Below are 18,717 nucleotides of genomic sequence, written 5' to 3'. Positions count from 1 at the left end.
TGTATTAAAATTCGTATATCTCTGTACAAGAAATAATCAAAAGGACATATTGACAAGTTTGTTACTGAGTTCGTTTGTCTGTAGGTCTTCCAAGACAATAAATCCTTCATGTTTAGTCTGAGGAGGACTTCCACTCATAAGTCTGGTTTCACAAACTAAATCTACACTAGACAGAATTCGGTGGAATTATTGTCTCAATAATTATGCTACCTGGTACATGTATATTTGCCAGAGTGTTTACGTTTTTCGAACGGATTGCACTCATTGACAATTCTTTTATGCGAGAAAGTTTTAAGTAAATATTTGAAGACACTTTTTATTCATTTATGCCCGAATATGCGAACGTTGGTGTCATTCAGTGATTCATCCTCCGTTTGCGTCTTGGATTCTCTAAGCAATATACCACTAAATATTATATTATATTGGACACCTAGTAGTCAGTAATTAATGTGATATGGGAAGGACATCAGGCGCGTAGGAACAATATGTCAAGTGGGGCACACGCTATGGTAGGTGGCACAAACACATTTTCCGATTTCAACGGGCCTGGACATTTATTATTTAACAACTATTCCTTTCAGTGTTTTTGTTTTTGTTTTGTTTTGTTTGTTTGTTGTTGTTTTTGTTTGTTGTTGTGTTGTTTTGTTGGGGGGGGGTTGTTGTTTTCAGTTTTAGTTTTTGATATTTTGATTGTTGTTTTTCCTAACATGTTTGTTTCTTCTTGTTTTGTTGTGTTTCTAACGTTTTAATTTTTGCTTTGTGCATCAGAATTTGCAATAAGGAAATTTAGTAAACATCGGAACACCTCGGCTTCGGCACTTCCACCTTTCTTTGGTCGTCTAGGACGAAGTTCCATACAGCTACCTAACGTCGTCGTGGACATTGCGCAGGACGGTCACCTAGGTTAGTGACGTCATCCACTATGCATGAGTATGATGACAGCATAGTGGCATCTAGTAGCCTCTGTTTATGACTGATGGGGGTGTCGTTGAACAAACATGACATCCTTTCATTCTCCTTGAATTTCTTTTGCAAAAAATCAAACATATATAGGGTATTTTTCAAAACTGAAAACTGGCATGCTGTGTTTAATAATTTTCAGTAAAGTGTTGTTTCATAGAACATTTTTATACATGATGGTATTATTATTTTTATATAGCAATACGTGCATCTGTATGTAAATTGTGCAATCACCTACAAAATATATTAAATGTTAACACCCACAACATATATATAAATTATTTACTTATATAATATACCCTCAATCCCTTCCATTATCCACACACACACACACACACACACACACACACGCACACACACACACACACACACATCAAAATAAATGTGATTACATAAAAATCCATATTTTCACCATACATGAAAGATACCTGTATGAAAACGAAAAAGACATTAACACAAAGTCAAAATCTTCAGCAGCACAATTACCACCGTCAACATCACCAACAAATAATATCAACTGTTTTCAGAATAGCCATTAATTACAGCCTTGAAACAGATATTACTGATGATAAATCACAGGTTAACACCAACGTGCGATTTTGCAGATGAAGACGTCGGTGTATTCTATGGGAAGTTTCCCACCGTCGCTGCCCTGATGTCAATCAGAGAAGATAGACACAACAGGTACATCAATAAGATTATTTCGTTTTCACATGCAGATATTGCGAATTTGAGAGTCTTTAAGTCTTAGTGCGATTAAAACAAAATCGACCCATTTTTGGATCATGTTGAATGAGGAAATATTTTATTTAACGACGCACTCAACACATTTTATATGCGCTTATATGGCGTCAGTTGATCTTGTTGAATGGAGAATACTGAAAATTGCACAAAACCACCTCATTATGTTGTGTATTGAAGGTAATACTTTCATTTTGATGCATAGGCTTAACTTGAAAACGGTGCATAGCAATGTCAAAAAAAACCCCTGCTATACCATTGAGAAGCTACTTGTCATCTAATATGTATTTACAGACTATTGGTCCAGGTACGACACATTCATAGTAAATTGTCGGAGTGTGGTGGGGTGGGATGGGGGTGAGGGTCTTAGCATTTCAAAACATAATTAGGGCAAATATGTTTTTTAGAAACCTGATTTTGCATTATTGGCGTATGATTTTATATTATGGGAGAACACACACTGTCTGTGTAGCTCGAGTCACCTCCAGAGGAGGGCTGGAGGTGACTCGAGCTGTGTCTATGGGGCGACAGGCAAATATAAAAGGTGGTGGGGTAAAAAAAAGTATTTTGTTTTTATTATGTTTTATATTTCAGGACAAAATCTAACGATTCAACGGTGGTGAACTCTGATGTCTTGTCTACTAAGATACTAGGACTGTCTGAAAACAGATTCCAAGATCTCAAACAACAAGTGGTGATCACGTTTGCATACAAGGTAATTAGTTTGCAAGTAATACAAACGTGCTCATTACATACGTGTTCTAACAAAAAGAGCTCGGACTTGACAATTTACTTTTACTTAGGTGAAAGGTTAGAGCTTAATGTGTACATGTTTTTACATATACATAATACATCGATAATGAGAGAGAGAGAGAGAGAGAGAGAGAGAGAGAGAGAGAGAGAGAGAGAGAGAGAGAGAGAGAGGGTGGATAAAGAAAGAAAACTATGGAGACACAGAGAAAGAAAGAAGGAAAGAGATAATATTAAAAAGGGGAAAAACAGAGATATTAAGATTCATTGTTGTGTATAATTATAATACCTGAGTGTATTTGATTTATTTATCAGACTATATAGCGAGTGGGAATAATTACATTTTCAACATATTTCGTAAATAATGTTATTTCGTATGACAAACGCGATTGTGCTTTATGATGAAAACATTTTGATTTTGTTTTACTGCAGAATGCAAGTCTAAAGGAATCGCTGCGAGAAACCTGTGTCTTCTTGAACATGTCAGCTATGTAAGTGGTTTATATGGCACCAGTATACAACATAATCTCCATTTCCGTTTTCAGTTACACTATGTAGACAAACCAAGCACAGCTTTGAGTGTCCAAGGTCATAAATACATATGCAAAAGAATGCAATAATAATGTATTTACAGTTGGACACACTAAATATAAAATATGAAATCAGTAGTACAGTAGAAGTGAAACTCTATTCCATTAAGATTCTGCGTGAATCGACAGACACGTGTGAACAGTAAATTGTGCATGGGGTATGTACTGTGATGAGCAACGTGTTTAGTGGGGGGTCTAGTCGTGCTACCTCGGAACATAGATTGAAAAAAAAAAAATCGATTTCAACCTCCAAACTTTCATTTATCTTTCCCATCTATCACCCTCTGCCTATCATTCTCGTTATCTTATACAACAACAAAAAAATAGAACTGGATCATCTATTCTAAATTCTTAAATAATAAAAATATTCCAGGGACTACAGCTTTAATGTTATCTTTTGCATAGTTTCAACATTGTTTACCGGTTTGTGTTACAGCATGAAGGAAAAGCGTTGGTGTAATTGCATGTGATGTTTCTTTTGTCATTTAGTAGTTAAATAACACTATTGCGTGGGCGTTTATTTTCAGATCAAGTTCAGACCGTTGGTCCACCAATGGCTGCTACGTGGATCCCGCCTCAAACGCTACTCACGCCATCTGCCGGTGTAACCATCTGACAAACTTCGCCTTGCTTATGGACTTGTATGGAACATCGGTACCAAATCTTGATTATAACAGACATCAGGACAGTTTATTGAAGAGTTTAAATGTTCTTACAGAATTTTCAAATATCTTTATAAATTAATGCGTTGATAGTGTCAAATATACGACAGTTAGCAAGATATGTTTGTGTACACCATATTGATTGTATGGTAGTTAAGTTCGCTTTGGAGCTGTTGTGGAAAGTGATAAAAATAACGGCAAGCATACCTTTATGACATTCAGTATATTGAGGATATTTCATGGGTTTTTTGGTCAAATATGATTTATATCTCATCTCGTGAAGTTTGCAGTAATATCACATTCGTCGCGCAAGCACGACTCGTGAGATATGATTGCAAACTTCACGAGATGAGATATAAATTATATTTGACAAAAAACATGAACCTTTCTATTATTGTATAACTTATAGCAATTTACCTTATTTTTAAAATGCCAACAGCAAAATAGTTCCGGCTTTCTTACAGTGAAGATAACACTTTCTACAGTGATGATAACACATTTTAGAGTGAAATTTTCACTCTAAAATGTGTTATCGTCACTGAGTGACTGATAACACTTTTATTTCACTGATATTTTAAGATATTTCACTAAATGTTATACAGTAAAATGTAATACTAATTGTGTTCATTGCATTACAAGTAAACTCTTGATATATTATAGATGTAGATTATTTCGCAATATTTACTGAATTAGATGTTTACCTTGAAACATAACCATATTTGCTAATATCTTCTTCTCTTGTTTATTTCCTTGTGTCTACAGCTTTTGAAAGATATCTCAATCGAATAGCTTTAATCAAATACTGGCTCATGATCGATCTCACAAATACCCCAGAAAGCAATATATTTGTTAAATGTGGTTGAGTGTTTGTTTTGTTTTGTTGTTTTGTTGTTTTTTTAAATTTGTTCTTGTTGTAATTACTTTACAGAAAGCTTTAGATGAAACAAATGAAACTGCTCTGTCAGCAATCTCTTACGTCGGTGGATGCCTTTCCATCCTGGCCTGTGTTCTGTCTATCGCCGTGTTTGAATACTTCAGGTATCAGTTCAATTTGGGATTCGTGCCTTGCTGTTTACCTGCGACAGTATTACAGTAAAGAAAAAGATAGCCCTAACTATTTGTAATATTCAAAGTTAAGACAGTTATTACAGTAAAGAAAAGGATAGCCCTATTTGTAATGTTCAAAGTTAGTTAGAATTTTGTAATTTCGTTTTATTGCAGTATTTGATGTTTAGTGGTTTTGTTTACAAAGGCCAATACCATAACAACGTGTTACCTTTGATCGTGATTATGAAAGTGTCATGATAGCCAATGAGCTAGTTTTAATTGTAGTCAACTTCTTTATCTCGATGTTGTGGTGATCGAATCGACAATTTCGCGATATTGGTAGTCGTTGATGAAAATTATGCCATAAGACAGTTTTTCGACCTCGAGACATCCTGAGCTTTTGAAATGACCGAGGTCGATATAATGCGATTTGATTGTTTACATTTTTTTACCATAGTAATAATTTGTTTCTTATGAAGATGTTCTGTGTCAAATATCACACAATGTCTCTTACTTGAAAATCTTTGCTGTGAACTTAATTACAGACAGTGAATTAGTTGTTAATTGTTCCTGGTTAGTGAGAGAAAAGAGGGTGTAGTGGCGTTACACCTACCCACTGAGTCGTTAAAACTCGCTCTGGGTGGGAGCCGGTACCGGGCTCCGAACCCTGTACCGACCAGCCTTATGTTCGATGGTTTAACCACGACACCACCGAGGCCGGTAATAATAATCATAATCATCACTGCGTTGTTGTTATTGCAGGTTGCGGAACGACAGAATCAGGATCCATGAGAACCTGGCCGCGTCCATTATCTGTGTCCAGGTGGTCTTCCTAATCGGGTTTGGCAGGGCCGAGAAGAAAGGTGGCATTCCTCAAGTACGGGCTGCATGTTTACTATCATAGTCAAATACGTGTACATTTAGACCTGTGTAATAAAGAGTGGTCTGCAAAGACAGTTGGTTGTTTAATACACATTTAGATGACTGGAATAGTTAAGTGGTATTTTAAGGTAGGATGATACTTAAAGCTTTTCTTGACCATTTTATAAACAGTAAGTACTAAAACATTTATATAATGTCAAAAATGTACTTTTGGTAAATGCATCCGTAACACGTTGTTAACATCCGTTTGTGAAGGGTTCTATGGCCGTGCTTATAAATGTTTGAAGTCTAGACTTAAGACTTTAGCAATGCCTTCATACCTAATTATATGTTAATTGTATGGGTGAAACTAAACAATCTACAATTATAGTAACGATTATTCTTATATTAAATTAACTTTGTTGGGTTTCAAAATGTTTCTTCATTATCATAAAAATAGGAGGAAAAAACGTAGACCCCCATTTTTGTTCTGTTATAGCGATCTGTTCACTTCTGTCTAAATGTGTATCCTCCATTAATATCTAACTGCTACACTGTAATTGTATAAAAGATTTGTAAAAATATTCTGTAGTTGCAATATCACTCATTATACTCTCATTATACTCAAGCCGCATGAATATAAAGCAAATTTAAATATGAAAATTATTTTTCATGGAATAAACTTTCTTTTAAAAGGCCTTGGATCTAGACTTTTAAAAGTTTTATAAGCACGCCTAGGCATCTTGTGCACCCAGTGATATTAAACTGCAATACTGGTACCTGTATTTTCCAGTGGGCCTGTAAAACGGTGGCCGTGTTGATGCACTTCTTTTTGACGGCCATGTTCTGCTGGATGTTGGTGGAGGGGATCCACCTGTATGTGGCGCTCGTCAGGGTCTTCAAGAGAGGGAATCACCTGAGGAAATACCTGGGAATTGGGTGGGGTGAGTACCGCCCTTCTGTTCTTTGTGAATTGTAACTGCAAGCTACAATCTGTCGGTCATATGAGCGAATGCGAGTTATGCTATGGTTAGGCGCCTCTTTACAAGTGTTTTTGGCCCAGCTCATCAGTCTTCGGCAGTGATCCATATTAGTCTAGCCTCTACACTTGACAAATCCAGCTTGGGAATTTAATCTCCCGCTGGTATAGCTCTCTTGGTCACTAAGACATACAAGCTACTTTAGCACGTGACGGAATGGATCTTGAGATAGAATCTATTAAAATTAAACCAGACATTTGAATGAATGTTGCAGAAAATGTAGCAGTGAAGGCAAGTAATTCCTTAAGGACGATCCATCTGTGCGTTTTTTTACTTACAGGTGTTCCATTGATCGTGGTGGGAATTTCCTTTGCCGTTTTCTACGAACATTACGGTAATGGTGACATGTGAGTATGTCATTTAGTTTTCTGAATAGTTTTGTGTCAGTTATGTGGTCATAAACCTTTAGATGAATTTCTGTGGGTGAAAAGTGTTTATTGAATAGCCATACTTAATGTTGTTTAATGGAGCATCTCTTAGGTACGCCTTTGTATAAGATGGGTTATAAATCTTGAAGGTACGAGTAATTTAAGAGTAATTGTTTTTAATACTACTTTGACGTATGTATCGGTCGAGATTATTGGATAGTAGAAGATCGGTAACCAAACACTATTTCAACTCAAAGTGATCTATTTTATGTTTCAGATGTTGGCTGAACAACGAAACTCTACTGGTCTGCTTTGTGCCAACTGTTGGACTTGTCGTGATTGTGAGTATGATGTGTCATGTTCACTCAGTTATATAACGATAAGCAGAAAGTTAAAATCAGTTCCGCTATTGTATAATAGTACAGACGAACACCTCAAAGGAAGTGATATAGAAGCTTTGAACTGGCATCAAAGTCTGAAACAAGATATTGAATAGCCTTCCATCAAACACAATGAGGCTGGGAAAACACGTAAGAGAGAATCTGATGTGGGCGTTCAGAGGGACCGGCTCTTTCACATATTTTGCCTGATATCTAGACACCGATTTCCTTACACGACTTCATATTTCCTGTAAAAACCTACACTGTTACGTTAGCTTGGCATTCTTTTAACACTAGATAATAAAACCAGTTAAACCATTTACCGTTTTAAAAAACATTGGACTGCAATTGATTTCAAATAATGAAATAAAAGACTCACTTGATTTCGGAGTGGGGACGAGGTGAAGTTCATCGGTAGAGCGCGTGTAATGGGTTGTAGAATAGATTTTGCTCAGTGGATCCAGTGGATATTTACCCATTTCAACCGAAGGCTATGGTATGTGCAATGGCCGTGGTGTGTTCTTTCGTATCTGTTAAAAAGAGCATATAAGAGATCCTTCGTTGCCATCAGGTAGTCGTAGTGAGTTTTTCTTTGTTAACCTGCGAATCAAGTGTCGAAATATCTATATATTAAACACCAAATAGCGCTTGTTTAAAATGTGCTACGGAGCCATTAAAAAGATATTCCTTAGATTTCGTTTTCTGACCTCTGAATAGAACATGCACTTTTATGTTTCAGATCAACTCAATTGTCTTGATAATCGTACTGAGGGTCATGATGAGGTCGTTACATTCCACCACGAAAGTAACCGTGCAAGAAAAGTCGAGTCTGAAGTAAGTTACTGGCCCTCATGGATGTAGTACAAAGATATACGTATGACAGGCGCTAGATTCATCAATCGAATATTTTTCGTTTTCGTTTTCTTCTTCTTTATCATCTTTCATCTTTTTCTTCATCTTCATAGGTGCACGGCCTCCCATTTTGGTAGGGATCGGGGTGGGGGCAGGTCGTTTTTTGCCCGATTTCAACGAAAATGCCACAATCTGAATAACATTTACTCGTATTAACAATACTGCCAAACAGCTAAATAGGGTTGCAAACGAATCACTATATACATTTTTACATGGATTGCAAATAATATTGTTGGTAGAATGATGAAAATATATGGTAAAACGGTTTCAGGCCAGCTTTTTTTGCCCACAAATCTCTATAATTTTTGCCCGAATTTTATTATTTGCTCCAGCACTTCTTTTTTCTTCTTCGTCTTCTTCTTGGTAGTTTGGGTGGTTTCAGGAGTCTAATAAAAACAAATTGAATGAGTATTTTAAAAATTATTCATTCAAAAGTTTGAGCTAGACTTTGAATCTCCTGAAAGGTCTAACACGCATTCACAAGCGTACACGCACACACGTGTATACATTGCCTTAAAGAAAGTTAGAGTATCAGAGCCACACTTTTATATATGATATACAGATTACTGTTAAAATATTTCTTTACATATTATTTCAGTTGAAATCTTTTTCTTGGATAGGCGGTGACACAGAACTGCCTGTGAAGTAACGTCATAATTTAGGAATTGTTTTACACAAAATTATATATCTTTAGCAGTCAATAAAACGATATAATTAAGCCAGAATAATGTGAAAATGTATCACAACATATTGTAAAAAACGAACTCTAACCTTAATTTTGAATTTTGATATTTCTATTCCACCATATGAATGTTTTCTTCAATGAACATAATTATTTATTTATTAGTATCATTTCTATTGCATCTATTGCAAACTGCCACTTAACAATTACCTTTAACTGTGTGGTCGTACTTTTACATGGTCAACAAAGTGACGATGTATTGAAACATTATAAATATGTGGTTCTTTTTCAGAATGGGTTTAAAAGCCACAGCCATCCTCCTGCCTCTGTTGGGTCTAACGTGGACTCTTGCGTTCTTCACCATCAGCTCAGAGAGGGAACTTGCCATCGTGTTCACGTATCTCTTTACAATAAGTAACAGTTTCCAGGTGAGTGTTCAAGGGATAGAATATTTGTTTAAAACAATATTTTGTAGACAATACCTGAGATAAGCAAGACATTTAATTCTGCCGAATTCTTGTTCATACTATTTGTGCATTACTGGGCCGAAGGAAAATGTCATTTTGTTTGGTCAACTGTATATAAATAAAGGAAAATATCCTTCCGCACTAGTGACTGTGCTTCCTCGTTCCCGAGGCGGTATGTAGCCCAGTGGTACAGCGTTCGCTCGATGCGCGGTCGGTGTGGGATCGATCCCCGTCGGTGGGCCCACTGGGCTATTCCTCGTTCTAGCCAGTGCACCACGACTGGTATATAAAAGGCCGTGGTATGTACTACCCTGTCTGCGGGATGGTGCATATAAAAGATCCCTTGCTGCTACTCGGAAAGTGTAGCCCATGAAGTGTCGACAGCGGGTTTCCTCTCTCAATATCTGGTTTCCTTTTATTCTTTCATCAATAATAATTTAAATGGCGTAAAATTCGTATAAAATTAAAGTTAAAAGTATGTTTTGTTTAACGACACCACTAGAGCACATTGATTTATTAAACAACGGCTATTGGATGTCAAACAGTAATTTTGACATATAGTCTTAGAGAGGAAACCCGCTACATTTTTCCATTAGTAGCAAGGGATCTTTTATATACACCATCCCACAGACAGGTTAGTACATACCACGGTCTTTGATATACCAGTCGTGGTGCACTGGCTGGAACGAGAAATAGCCCAGTAGGCCCACAGACGAGGATCGATCTTAGTCTTATAAAATGATGCCTGCGTACTTCAGACGCAGTGAGGACGGGATGTTGTCCAGTGGTAAAGCGCTCACCTGATGCGCGTTTGGTCTAGGATCAATCCCTGTCGATGGGCCCATTGGGGTATTTCTCGTTCTAGCCAGTGCACCACGACTGGTATATAAAAGGCCGTGGTATGTACTACCCTGTCTGCGGGATGGTGCATATAAAAGATCCCTTGCTGCTACTCGGAAAGTGTAGCCCATGAAGTGTCGACAGCGGGTTTCCTCTCTCAATATCTGTGTGATCCATAACCATATATCTGACGCCATATAACCGTAAATAAAATGTGCTGAGTGCGTCGTTAAATAAAACATGTCTTTCTTTTCCTCGTTCCCATTCTAGATATCGTTTCCACTGGGCCATGAAAAATTAACGGTGTATTGTGAACAAGAGTAATAAAATTGCGTGGATTTGATTTTAATTCTAAGTCACTTTCTTGTTTCTTCCATGCTGCCGATGTTATTGATGGTATAGTTTAAAAAAAAAATAAACCAAAATTTGCTTACTTTTTCAGGGCGTGATGTTTTTCGTGTTCCATTGTCTGTTAAATGTTGACGTAAGTATTTTCTTCTAAATTAGTATAATATACTTTAGCTTTTAGTTTGACAGTTAAGAGCTGCTTTTATTTCTTTAATAATTAATTTTCAAAACTGCTATACATGCATTTATTCAAGTACCGGACTTAAGTATCAACTTTTTAATATATTACAAATTGCCAATCACATTTTGATCCTGTTCGCGTGTTTAAAAATTTAGAAAATGAGTCCCAAAAATGCATGCCTTTTGTATGCTAAAATAATTTAAATTCCTGTTTGAAAATATATATTATAAGTGATGCCTTAATAAAATTATACATAATCTTTTGAACCTAAGCATATTTTCAATTTAATATTTTGATAAAACCTGTAACATAAGTTGCACTGTATTAAATCTAAAACAAATCTCAAATTTCCATAGAAATATACAAATGTTAAATGAAATCATGGGCACGGTATTTCTATTAACAAGATTGTTATTAGCACCAGTGGTATAGTACCGGCTCCCACCCAAAGCGAGTTTAACCACTCAATGGGTAGGTGTGAGGTCACAACACCGACTTCTGTCTGACTAACAACTAACAATTAACCACAAACCCACTATCCAGGACAGACAGTCCAGATAGCTGAAATGTTTGCCCAGGACAGCGCGTTTGAACCTTCATTGGATATAAGTACGAAAATAAGTGTACAGAAACACGAATACCGTTTAAACATTTGTATGGTTTGAATTTACAGGTGCATTCGGCGTTTGAGCGGAGGTACCCACGGAAAAAGACCATGTCCTCCATTGATACGTCCATGACGAAAGTCAAGCGATCTTCTTCTCTCGGGGTCTGCCTCAATGAACAACCGCGTGGAAAACCCTCGGTAAATAACCTTTTAGAACATGATGATGGCAATTGTTAAACCTACTAGCATTTAAGAATTGAACGTGAAATTATAATTCCAAACACATAACCATGTCATTAATGTAAACCTCTTTAAAATAAAAAGTGAACTCTATTTTCCAACTATTTACTATTTTATTAACACGAAATTCATACTCAACATTAGCGGAATCCCTATGGTGGTTTCGGCTTTTTCCGTCAATAGCCGAATGAGAGAATGACAATGTTACAATCATTAATACAATTCATATTAATTTTTTGCATTAAATATCAATACCAACTAGAAACATTTTGAATTCACTAGAAACATATAACGTAAGTAATTTTAATAACTTTTAACCTGTAATAAAAATGTCTGAAGCGATCTATTTTGTATGGTATAATTTATATGTGAAGCGGTTGGTGTATGAATATTTAACTACGAACTGTGGATGGGCGCCATTTTTTTTATTACTGTCCAGATTTACCAATTACGACGTTGAAATTACAGTTATAAAATATTTGAGTGCGTGAAAATTCCATGTGTTGATAGATTTGACATGGAGAAAGTGGTTTCAATGTTTCCGGAAATGGATGAAACAGGTGTGTCGCGAGTTTCTGTGTTTACTGGCCTTGTAATTGTGGAAGTGGCAACACAGGATGGTTTTGGCATGTGTGACTTCAAGTGGTGCGACACAAGTATTCGTGACATTTGACAGTGCCATGCTGATGTTTCGTTTTTGGAAAATGGAACATTCTCTGTTGTAGCTTCGAATTGAAGCTTCGTTCATGATATGCCTAGTTTCAAAACCCGAGTCGTTTAAAGATTGGATCGCAGTGGCTATGTGTTGTGTACCGTGTACGTCATACTACAATGCCGTTGAATGCGCGTTACTGCTAATGGTTGGCATGAACTGACTGAATTTTGTTTTTGAAATCGCTTTTGTAAAAGACCAAATTCCATTGGAATTATACACTTTTTTTGGATCGACAAAATAGATTTTTAGCTGTGGGATTTTGAATTCACTATAAACATGTAACGTAAGTAATTTCAATAACTTTTAACCTTTAATAAAAATGTCTGAAGCGACCTATTTTGTATGGTATAATTTATATGTGAAGATTTTTAGATGTTTACAAGTTTGACGGCAGACGATTACTGTTTGATGTCTAAAAATAGAATCTCAAGGAAATTCCTCGGGGATTCCTTTGTTGACATAATTCATAGTTTTTATCATCACGTGATACGAATTTGACCAATCCAAGGGTTTATAATAAAGGGATTTTTAGAGATTGGAATTATATATAATATACTATACACATATATTTTTGTATATACATGAATATATTTTAATATGCATGTGTGTGTGTGTGTGTGTGTGTGTTCCACTGAGTGTATATATGTATGTAATGTATGAATTGATGTATGAATATCTATATATTGTATGTATGTCGAGGTTGACTGTTACATACATGGATATTAACGCACTGGCACAGGGGATAATTAAATCCTTTCTGGCCTCATAAATTGCCCCATGCCGTTGCTGGGACTCGAACCTATGGCACCGAATCGCCCGCAACTTTGAGCTATTGAGGCATCCATAAAATGCTCTTTAACTCAACAATATGCATGGGGCCTACAAGCTACGCGGTCGATCCCGCTTACGTGCATGAAACAGTGGGCAGATCTGGCACTGGCTAGTATGTATTGATGTATGAATATCTATATGTTGTATGTATGTCGAGGTTGACTGTTACATACGTAGATATTAACGCACTGGCACAGGGGATAATTAAATCCTTTCTGGCCTAATAAATTGCTCCATGCCGCTGGGACTCGAACCTATGGTACCGAATCGCCCGCAACTTGCAGACTTGCCACGATACCTTTTGAGCTATTGAGGCATCCATAAAAAGGATGCTCTTTAACTCGACTATATGCATGGGGCCTACAAGCTACGCGGTCGATCCGTCAATGTATGTGTGTATGTATGTATGTATGAATGTGTATGTATGTATGGATGTATGAATATCTATACATGTATATTGTATGGATGTGCATATGTATATATGTACGTACATAAGTACTTACACGTTTTGTATGTTTTCCAGGTGGACACCCAGTTTACGGACATCTCTGTGAACGACAGCCGCCACAGCAGTTCCTCTAGCAATGGGCACCTACATCTGGAGAAACAGTCATCAGCCTATAGCAATTCCTCCAACAACGGCCACCTGCGGCTCATCAACCAGACGTCTTCAACAAGCGACTGCTACAGCAACGGCCACCGACCTGTTGGCCGACATCATTCGTCAGGATTCGAGGATTTTGACGCAGACGACAGGGACAACGTTTGGCGGAGATACTCGCTGGAAAACGAAGAGGCGTTCCCTGACGTCACGAGACAGAACAGTGCCTTCCATCCTGACGTCGTGTTCGTCAACAGCTGGGGCTTTGAGACGAAACACCGAAAGAAGTCTACATCTTTATCCGATTACGGAGAACAGTTGTAACTGTTATATTGTGTGGGTGTGGGCGTGTGTGTGTGTGTGTGTGTGTGTGTGTGTGTGTGTGTGTTTGCGTGTGTGTGTGTGTGGGCGTGTGTGTGTGTGTGAGAGGCGTGGGTGTTTGCGAACGTCTGAAATCTTACAAGTGTGCGTGTGATGAGAGCGAGAGAGAGAGAGAGAGAGTGTGAGAGAGAGAGATAGGAAAACAGAAAGACATAAACGGATAAACAAACGGGCGGACGGAACGAGAATATAAGAAAGTAGCTTGTTTGTATGGCAATGTGTCTGTGAATGCGATGGTAGCACCCAAAGCTGTGGACGACAGCTTTTTTCTCTTTCTATTCTTGGCAGTGCTAAAGTACATTTGGAAATATTCCTTTCACGGATGGACGAAAAACCGTTCCAACGATGGTCCCATATTTTAGAAACCTAACAATTAAAACCCCGCTTGGTATTCCAAACTGTGTCATCTATAGATGCATTTCCTGGTGATCCTAAAACGCTTTTATATTAGTTATTAGTTTGTTTTTCACAGACTTTGTTTTATTGATATTTGTTGTTTTATAACAACCTACATATATGATATTATTGTTATTGATATATGCATACACTGCTAGTCATTTTACTTCTTCATGTATAGAATAACTGTAGCTGGAGACAAAAATGTTTTTTTTAAAACCTGTTATTTACTATAGGCCTACCTGCTTTATCTGGGAGGATCATCTTTCAAGAATACATGTCAGTGGCGGATCCAGAAAATCCATTTGGGGGGTCAGTGACTTGAGGCGGAATGCCAAGGGAACTATGGGGAGCTTTGGAGGGGGATCGTAAAAAAAAAAAAAAATAATAATATATAATAAAATTATAACTATCGCAAAATTTAGGGGGCAGGCCCCCCCCCCCCCCCCCCCCCCCCCCCCCCCCCGATCCGCCTTTGCATGTAATTTGTGTACATATATCAGTATAAATGTTCAAGATTAAGTACAAACAGAAATAAATCCATATCATCGCCATAAGCTACAAATGTAAACATCATTTAAAAATACTTTTACGCAAGTACTGCATATTTGTATAATACACGAGTAAGATTTAAAGAATGTGTTATTGTCAAACAAACAAAAAAGAATATGAATATAGAATTATGAGCAATAAATCCCACCAGAAGTGATGTCGTGTTGTTTTACCTGCCAGTAATACTATTCTAAGTTGAAATATGTCTAGTCCAGTGCGACCTCGATAATTAGAATGATTCTCAGAGATTGTTCTAAATGTGTTTCCGTTGAAAGATGTTTCCATCTAATATCTAGAGTTTTCTTAATGATTAAAATTACATATCGAATATATTTAATATACACTGTGATTCTGGTCGTCCTAATGTTAGTAATAGCTCCAACGATTTTTTTCTCCCAGTATTTCCATACGTACAAAAACTATATATATATATATATATATATATATATATATATATATATATATATATATATATATATGGAAAGAAAAAAGAATTTTTTTTTATTTAACTCAACACATTTTATTTACGGTTATATGGCGTCAGACATATGGTTAAGGACGACATAGATTTTGAGAGGAAACCCGCTGTCGCCACTACATGGGCTACTCTTTCCGATTAGCAGCAAGGGATCTTTTATTTGCGCTTCCCACAGGTAGGATAGCACAAGCCATGGCATTTGTTGAACTAGTTATGGATCACTGGTCGGTGCAAGTGGTTTGAGCCTTGCGGAGCACTCGCTCAGGGTTTGGAGTCGGTAACTGGATTAAAAATCCCATGCCTCGACTGAGATCCGAACCCAGTACCTACCAGCCTGTATACCGATGGCCTAACCATGACGCCACCGAGGCCGATATATATATATATATATATATATATATATATATATATATATATATATATATATATATATATATTATATATATATATATATATATATATATATATATATATATATATATATATATATGGAGGTACATATATGGAGGTACATATAGAGAGGTACATATATAGAGGTACAAAGAAGTTTGTGCATCTACTAGTACAGACATTTAAACGATCAGATTCACATTGGCTTTTCAGACTGATAGGGTAACATAGAAAATATTTTGATAATGTAATTTAGTTGTTAAAAAGGTTTTGTTAGTAGGAAACGTATTTCAATGACAGAAAACTCGGGACAGTGTGTTTAAGATATTGTACATAAAGAGCACAGTCTGTCTGGAGAAACTGAAAATGGTCTTCGATAGAAACAACAGCTCGTCGTCAATCTACTTAAAATTAGCTCCACTGGTTAATTACTATTACCTGTGGATCTAACAGCAGCCCGTTGGAGCTCATGTCCAAGTTGACCTTTCATTCGACCAATCAAAACCTTACTTGCAAAATCATGCCAGTGATTTGAAAAGAATTTGAAAACATTCGGGATTATGACGAGAGTATACGAAATGATTCGGGTGAATTACGAAGTATGCCGGAAACTAATTTCAATATAAAATATTATATAAAATTCGTTTCAAGACGGACAAAAAATGTGATGGTATAGCCATAAAATCTGTTTATACTAGTATACAATCCAGAGTTTATTACTTCACTTTTTCCCTGTTTTTGTAAATGTTAAAATAGACCAACATGTTCGCCTATTGCATAAATAGTCTCGCCCGATATTTTTAGAATTCGTATACTCCTGAATAACGCTATAAAAGGCGTAGTGTAATTGGTCGATATTTTTTATTTATAGATGAAATGTCACCTGGACATGGGAGACCAGTAGAGCTACTTTTAATCCGACTGGCTCGTCGTCAACACGCTACGTTACTGCACAACTGTCTTCGTATAATAGCATGCTATCCAATCAAGCACTTTACCTTTAAAGGGACACACCCTAGTTACGGCTAGTTGTTAACCATTACGGCGTTGTTAAACCCATTTTTTCACAAATAAAATTGCACTTTACTTACCGTTTATTATTTAGAATATACATTTCCATTCACCTGAAGTGTTTTTTGGTAATCCTGGTAATCCTGGTTTTTGTAATACCACAAAATGTATTTTTCGTATTTCATAAAATGGCACGGGTCTCTGAGAAAAAATCGTTGAGCAGACAAGGTCTAATCTATTTTTAGATGGGATATTTCCATTTCAATGTCACAGACGTTGGTATACCACGTGACCGTTATCATTTTGGTTCGGTTTGTTTTGTTGTTGTTCATTTGTGAGCTTTTTCTTCACAGTTTGTGAACATTTTCAGTAACAATAAAGTTCAAACAAGTAAGTGTCTCAATACAAAACGTTACAAACCCTTAAAACCAATAATTTTGCTAAGTCTTACGATATCTGGAGGGGATACAACCAGGACAGAACAGTTGGAACATGTCCAGGAGAGGTGAAACGAACGCACCCCAAGTCTGTGAAATTTGTCGTGACGTAGGCATTGTTGTGCTTCGAGCGACATCTACCGGTGACATCAGAATACTAACTTTCAAAATTATTTCAAGCAATTGGGACATGGGGATTCCCATGGTATTTATCGATATAAAACCTGCTTTTTCACTCCATTTGATAAAAACGTGATCTAAGTGTGTTACAGGTTTGTAGATTAACCAAATTATAATTTATTTTCGCTGGATGGAACTAGGGTGTGCAGCTTTAATGCACGTGTGCACCTACCAGAGTTTAGTCATAAATCTTCGTTGTATGTAGGAGAAAGTATAAGTGGGTTATAATTTGGAGACTATAATAGTCGGATCACGTAATGAATGTTTGATCATTTAAATAAAAATAGCTAACAACTATCTGGGCTGACTGTCTAATTGGGCACTTGTTTGTATACGAACCCACTATGCACTACATATCAGCATTTCACTCCATAGTATAACCAATGTGCTATCAATATTAGGGAGGGAAGGGGAATAGTCAGTGGCACGCCCCTTCATTCAAAAACACAAACATACGTGCGTAGGTTTAAATATTCAACATTTAGGACTTTTCATGACTTTTTTAATGACTCGTACACATGTCATGCTATTATGTAGGAGAGAGTCTTGATTGTTGTCTTTTTTTTCTTTTTTTTTTAAATTACATGGTGTCAATAATCCTACAGGCCCGTAGCATGGTGCACATCATGGGGGGTGGAGGGGCAATTGAACAAGCGCCAAAGGCGCGAGGTATTTAGGGGGCATGATTCAAAGGTTATTTGCCCGCTACTGTAATTCTCGCCGTTAATCTCGATCCGTTAGTCTCGCTACAACTTTTACATTCATTCGAGACGTAAAGGTTATCCAAAAAAAAAAAAAAAGGAGCCAAAATTATTGAAACATTGCCAAACAATTAAATTGCTTTAAACTGTTCCAGAAAAAAACAGAAAAGAAAGGTGGGGAGTAGTATTTCACGTCCACCACGGATGACGGAGTGAAAATAAGCCTTACCGATAAGGTTGGGCTTCCTACTATCATTTAATCATTAGATTTCATTGTATTTAATTTTTAAAAAAAAGAAAAAAGTACATGTATTAGTTCGTGCTTACCTTTTTTCAAACTACATCCCTAAGTTTGTATTTCCTATGAA

At 36.7% G+C, this 18,717-nt stretch overlaps 2 protein-coding genes across 2 annotated transcripts; both read left to right on the top strand.

Moving 5' to 3' along the window:
• The first annotated feature begins 671 nt into the window (after nt 1-671).
• On the top strand, nt 672-6,659 carry LOC121374057 (adhesion G-protein coupled receptor D1-like). The gene is made up of 8 exons (XM_041500952.1): nt 672-903; nt 1,566-1,644; nt 2,296-2,416; nt 2,884-2,942; nt 3,569-3,695; nt 4,632-4,741; nt 5,513-5,627; nt 6,405-6,659. The coding sequence occupies exons 2-8, from the start codon at nt 1,616-1,618 to the stop codon at nt 6,588-6,590; spliced, it is 747 nt and encodes a 248-aa protein (XP_041356886.1). The 5' UTR covers nt 672-903; nt 1,566-1,615; the 3' UTR covers nt 6,591-6,659.
• Nucleotides 6,660-6,852: 193 nt separating this feature from the next.
• On the top strand, nt 6,853-14,147 carry LOC121374567 (adhesion G-protein coupled receptor D1-like). The gene is made up of 7 exons (XM_041501671.1): nt 6,853-6,998; nt 7,297-7,360; nt 8,139-8,233; nt 9,286-9,421; nt 10,743-10,784; nt 11,503-11,634; nt 13,746-14,147. The coding sequence occupies exons 1-7, from the start codon at nt 6,853-6,855 to the stop codon at nt 14,145-14,147; spliced, it is 1,017 nt and encodes a 338-aa protein (XP_041357605.1).
• The last annotated feature ends 4,570 nt before the right edge of the window (nt 14,148-18,717 follow it).

This window comes from Gigantopelta aegis, chromosome 6 (assembly GCF_016097555.1).
Source record: "Gigantopelta aegis isolate Gae_Host chromosome 6, Gae_host_genome, whole genome shotgun sequence".
In the NCBI taxonomy this organism is placed as follows: Eukaryota; Metazoa; Mollusca; class Gastropoda; order Neomphalida; family Peltospiridae; genus Gigantopelta; species Gigantopelta aegis.
Note: the sequence above shows the minus strand (reverse complement) of the source record. Positions and strands in the feature narration are given on the sequence as shown.

Bases quoted from the DNA above. Each gene is read 5' to 3' on its own strand.
- LOC121374567 (XM_041501671.1), top strand. From the start codon at position 6,853: ATGAATGTTGCAGAAAATGTAGCAGTGAAGGCAAGTAATTCCTTAAGG. The intron at 9,422-10,742 runs GTGAGTGTTCAA...TTACTTTTTCAG, and splicing joins CAATAAGTAACAGTTTCCAG to GGCGTGATGTTTTTCGTGTT. The intron at 11,635-13,745 runs GTAAATAACCTT...TATGTTTTCCAG, and splicing joins AACCGCGTGGAAAACCCTCG to GTGGACACCCAGTTTACGGA.
- LOC121374057 (XM_041500952.1), top strand. From the start codon at position 1,616: ATGTCAATCAGAGAAGATAGACACAACAG. The intron at 2,417-2,883 runs GTAATTAGTTTG...GTTTTACTGCAG, and splicing joins TGATCACGTTTGCATACAAG to AATGCAAGTCTAAAGGAATC. The intron at 5,628-6,404 runs GTACGGGCTGCA...TGTATTTTCCAG, and splicing joins AGAAAGGTGGCATTCCTCAA to TGGGCCTGTAAAACGGTGGC.